Source organism: Arachis duranensis, chromosome 5 (genome assembly GCF_000817695.3).
Source record: "Arachis duranensis cultivar V14167 chromosome 5, aradu.V14167.gnm2.J7QH, whole genome shotgun sequence".
In the NCBI taxonomy this organism is placed as follows: Eukaryota; Viridiplantae; Streptophyta; class Magnoliopsida; order Fabales; family Fabaceae; genus Arachis; species Arachis duranensis.
The window spans coordinates 5,791,313-5,796,155 of NC_029776.3; the positions used below are offsets into that span (position 1 = coordinate 5,791,313).

The 4,843-nt window shown below is 37.4% G+C and overlaps 2 protein-coding genes across 2 annotated transcripts; both read right to left on the bottom strand.

The window, feature by feature from the left end:
- Positions 1 to 607: 607 nt before the first annotated feature.
- Positions 608 to 1,030, bottom strand: LOC127747556 (uncharacterized). Its single transcript, XM_052261593.1, has one exon. It carries the CDS (start codon positions 1,028 to 1,030, stop codon positions 608 to 610), a length of 423 nt encoding a protein of 140 aa, XP_052117553.1.
- A 702-nt stretch (positions 1,031 to 1,732) lies between these two features.
- Positions 1,733 to 4,283, bottom strand: LOC107487546 (uncharacterized). Its single transcript, XM_016108202.1, has 4 exons — positions 4,154 to 4,283; positions 2,984 to 3,229; positions 2,380 to 2,507; positions 1,733 to 2,236 (listed from the first exon to the last, which is right to left on the bottom strand). The coding sequence occupies exons 1-4, from the start codon at positions 4,281 to 4,283 to the stop codon at positions 1,733 to 1,735; spliced, it is 1,008 nt and encodes a 335-aa protein (XP_015963688.1).
- Positions 4,284 to 4,843: the final 560 nt, after the last annotated feature.

Consider the following 4,843-nt stretch of genomic DNA (forward strand, 5'->3'; position numbering starts at 1 on the left):
TATACTTGATGGGTCATTTGATTATATTATATTTATATTTGGTTGATTTGCTTATATTATATACTTGTTGGTTCATTTGATTATGATGTATTCATGTATGGTTGATTTTCTTATATTTTGAACTTGTTGAGACAATTGATTATATTATTTTCATATATGGTTGATTTGCTTATATTATATACTTGTTGGGTCAATTCATTTGTGTTGATTTGATTATATTAGAAACTGGTTCAATCAACTAATTAAGTTGCAATTTCAAGGTGGATCTGCCATGTCATAGCGCTAATTGATACACTCCATCCGTGTTCAAAAGGATCTCCAAGAAATGCAAGGATCTTGTGGACGACATGAAGTGGGCAAGGAGAAAATAACTTTTGTGTAGTTAGTATTATTATTGTGTAGTTCATCAAAGACGTTTCCATGTATCATTTAAATGTTCTATGTATTGTTACAATGCATATCATGGAGTAGTTTTCTATCGAACATGGCATATAATGGTTTGATATCAGTTACAATGTAGCAAAGAACATACTTTATAGTAGTTGGATATTAATTACAATATTTCAAATAAAATAGAATACTTGGAATTAACACGAAACACATAAATCTACTGAGCATTATTGCCGGCACTTGCACCACCTGCCTGACGACATCTACTATGGCTGTGTCCCTCAACCCCACATTGCCTACATATCCTAGGACGACATAACATTCGCGTGTCCATCTCATTCAAGAAGCGCGTCATCCTTGGATGACCTTTAGTTACTCGTCTCAGGTACAGATTCGGTACGAATCGAGACCCGTTGTAAGCAAGCCATGTAGTAGGGTTCCCCAATGGCCTAAACATGGCTCGGTAAACCTGTCGAACTTGGTCCATCTTATACACCTCATGAACATAAACATGCCAATCTAGTCGTTGATTTGCACAACATGCAAAGACATGTCTACAAAAAATTCGGTCCACTTGGAACTCACCGCAGTCACATCGTTGTCGACGGAGGTCGACGGCATACTTCACTCCATATGGCATCTCACGCACTTCAAAGACCTCATTCTGCTTGTCGAAACAATTCACCTAGATTTTTCCTGAAGCAAGTTGATTTGCATGCAACTTGGAGGTCACAAGCTCAGAAAAAATATGGCCGGTAGTAATCTGAGCCTCTGCCTCGGCTCTTTTTCGAGTGAACAACTCGTTGAGTCTATAGAAAGTTGCTTTCACAAGTGCAGTGATGGGGAGATTGCGTGCATTCTTCAAGACTGAGTTAATGCATTCCACGAGGTTCGTAGTCATGTGACCCCATTGGTAACCACCGTCAAATGTCACTGCATACTGTTCACGGGGGATTCGGTTTAGCCATGTTGTGTAAGCCTCGCCCTGTTCTCGTAAACGTTGGTAACACAATTCGTACTCGCGGACCGTCCTCGAATATCCTGCGCAATAATAAAGGACAAATTACAAAACAAATTATTAACAGTACCCTGTTAATAATGAACCTCAAATTACAACAAGGTTACCTATATTGACGACAAGTTTCTGTAAGTACGGTGTCTTGAACTTCCTCAAAAAATTCGACTCTATATGTCTGATGCAAAACATGTGAAAAGTTCTGGGAGGTGATCAAGCTCCATTACTACGGGCCACAACTGCATTGATGGATTCGTGTTGGTCAGAGATCAGTTCCACACCATCCCGAGTCACTATATGCTGTCGCAGGTCACTCAGGAAAAAGTGTCATGCATCAGTAGTCTCTCCTTCCACAATAGCAAATGCAATTGGGACGATATTGTTGTTTCCATCCTGTGAAACTGCAACCAATAGACAACTCTTGTACTTTTCATACAAGTGAGTCTCATCTACTTGGACAACTGATTTACAATGTCTGAATGCTCTAATATAGGGGTAATAACTCCAGAAGACTCGATGCAACACCCGGATATCCGTAACCAAGTCATCGCCTTGATATGCAGGCATAGTCTCAAAGTCGACAATTTCTGATGGCTCCTTATGACACATGGCCTCAAACCATATAGGCAAAGCTTCGTACGATGCTTCCCAACCTCCAAATATTTTTTCCACTGACTTTTGCTTAGCCAACCATGCTTTCCGATAGCTGACGGTGTAATTGAACTTCGACTGCACTTCCACAATAACTGATTTCACCTTTATGGAGGGATCAGCCTCAACCAACGGCTTTATTGCTTCTCCAGCTTCGAATGATCTTGAGAAATGGTTGCTCTGGTGCAAGTGTGACTACCATTATACCTCCTTATAACTCAACAGTACTTTCTGCTGATCATGCTAACCCTAATAAGCCAATCACAACCTGACCCATACTACGTACACTTGGCATAAAATGTCAGCGACTCCGACTCATACACCCGGTAGTCTACACCTCTTTGGATAGTATAATCTTTTATCTCCCTAATAACAGCTTCCCTAGAACTGAATTCCATACCCACGGCAAATTCACCATCTGCGACAACAAGATTTTTTGCCACGACAACAGCTGTAGCATAAATATTTAATACACAAATATTTAATAAGTGCAATTAAAACTAAATCAATCCACAATACATCAATCTTAGTATAATTAATAGGAAAAACAATAATTTGTACCCATGAACTTTACGAACGCTGACAAAAGTACCCATTAAAGAAGAAAACTAACGTTGTATCCATCAAAGATGGATTCCGTACGACAAAAGTAGCCAAATCTTAAATTTATGTTGACTTTTTAATAAAATTTCAGAATTAACCCCACTATTATCTTCAACCCCTCCTCTCTTCTTTTCCAAATCTCAAATACCTCCATTGCCTAAAAACTCTAATCTCAATACCTAAAATCCCCAAATTATCATTTTCTTAACCCTAATCTCAATACTCATTTCAACAAATTTCAACCTCTCTTTATTCTTTTCATCAATTTTACCACCTCCTTCACCAACACGTGTTGATGGTGTATTGAGTTTGTGCTTCCACTACTGCCGCCGGCGGAGCCTTCTCCTCCTCCTGCTGTAACTTCCGGCTGAGAGCAGTTTTGGAAGAGGTAGTCTCCCGATGAGTTAGCACCATAATCATGATGATGATCGGCGAAGGAGTGTCCACCGAGGAAGTTCTCGAGCTTGGGTTGTTGGTGATGGTGGTGGTAGTTGTTGTCGATATTGTTAATGTTGTTGCATGAAGTTTCCAATAGCAGGTTTTGGTTGATGTAGTTATTCTCCTTCCAATCTATGATGATAAAGGAAAATTAAAAAAAAGAAGAGTAATTTGTAATAATAATAGAAAAATTAAAAGAGAAAAGAAATTATTAAACTTTGATGAGTAGAAAGGTGATGATGATTGTTAAAGGGTTCTTGATATATAGATGGGAAAAGGAGGGAGGTTGAGAGTAGTAGCAGCATGAGTGGAAGGAGTGAGATCGAAGCAGTTTCCATCATCAGCAACAATTACATCATCTTGTGCAGTAGGATTGAATAGCCCAAAACGAGTTTGATGATGATGAGTAGTGGTAGTAGTGTGTTGTTCTTGAGGGGAGAGAGAGAAACCCAGCAAGTTCATTGAAGCCATAGAAGAAGAAGAAGAAATGTTAAATTGCTGAATAAAGAGAGGGTTGAAATTTGTTGAAAGGGGTATTGAGATTAGGGTTAGGAAAATGATATTTTGAGATTTTTAGGTATTGAGATTAGGGTTTTTAGGCAATGAAGGTGTTTGAGATTTGGGAAAGAAGAGAAGAGGGGTTGAAGATAATGGTGGGGGTAATTTTGAAATTTTATTAAAAAATCAACATAAATTTAGGATTTGGCTACTTTTGTTGTACGGAATCCATCTTTGATAGATACAACGTTAGTTTCCTTCTTTAATGGGTACTTTTGTCAGCGTTCGTAAAATTTATGAGTACAAATGGTTGTTTTTCCTAATTAATAAACACTAATTAAAAGCATAAGCACATAAATAAATACTAAATAGTAAACACTAATTATTATTTAACTTCATCAATAACTAACTACAAATAATGTTATTAACTAAACAAACATACAAACAAATGCTAACTGCGTATATTATCTCTTGTCACGTAACTATTTGTTCACATCGATCAATATAAATTATTATAAAATTCTAATCCGTCGTTTATATCTATAGGCAATTACGTACATGCATTCATATACTCCAGAAATTCCAGAGCATGCATGGCTTCCAAGTCCAAAACTCGCATGAAAGACGGCTCCTCAAACGGATGTTCGTTTTCGATTGCATTTGCCACGTCAGCTACATTTGGTGCCATCGTGTCATCACTTTGGTCTTCGTCTCCATCAGGACCAACAACTTCGTATTTGCTTTCAAACTATTCTTCACTATCGCTGTTGTAATCTTCCCGTTCAATATTTCGATCGGCTTTATACGGTTCGAATTCAACATACACCTCAATGAACGATATCTGACTGCGATTTTCAATGTACATTGAAAACATCTTTTGCATGCTCGCTTCATCTGTTATATATTTCATTTGAAATTGAACGAATCAACCAAATACAGATATGGAATACCTGTATAAAATACATGATATTCTTCTAAACAACCCAGATTCTATCTTCTCACAAATCATACCTTTTAGTTCCTCGAATGAGATTGTGAATGTAATAACAATATCTAACGGATTTTGACAAATAAATTTCACTCCTTCAACTGTTTCTAAGAAAATCTGACCGAAATAATATACTTTCAATAAGACTCTATCATCAATTTTTCTCACTCATATGAATAAACTTCAAACTCTCATTATTTTCCTTCGTCTAATAGAAGAGAGAAAGATAAATGGAGTTCCAGAAGGAAAAAGACGATGAA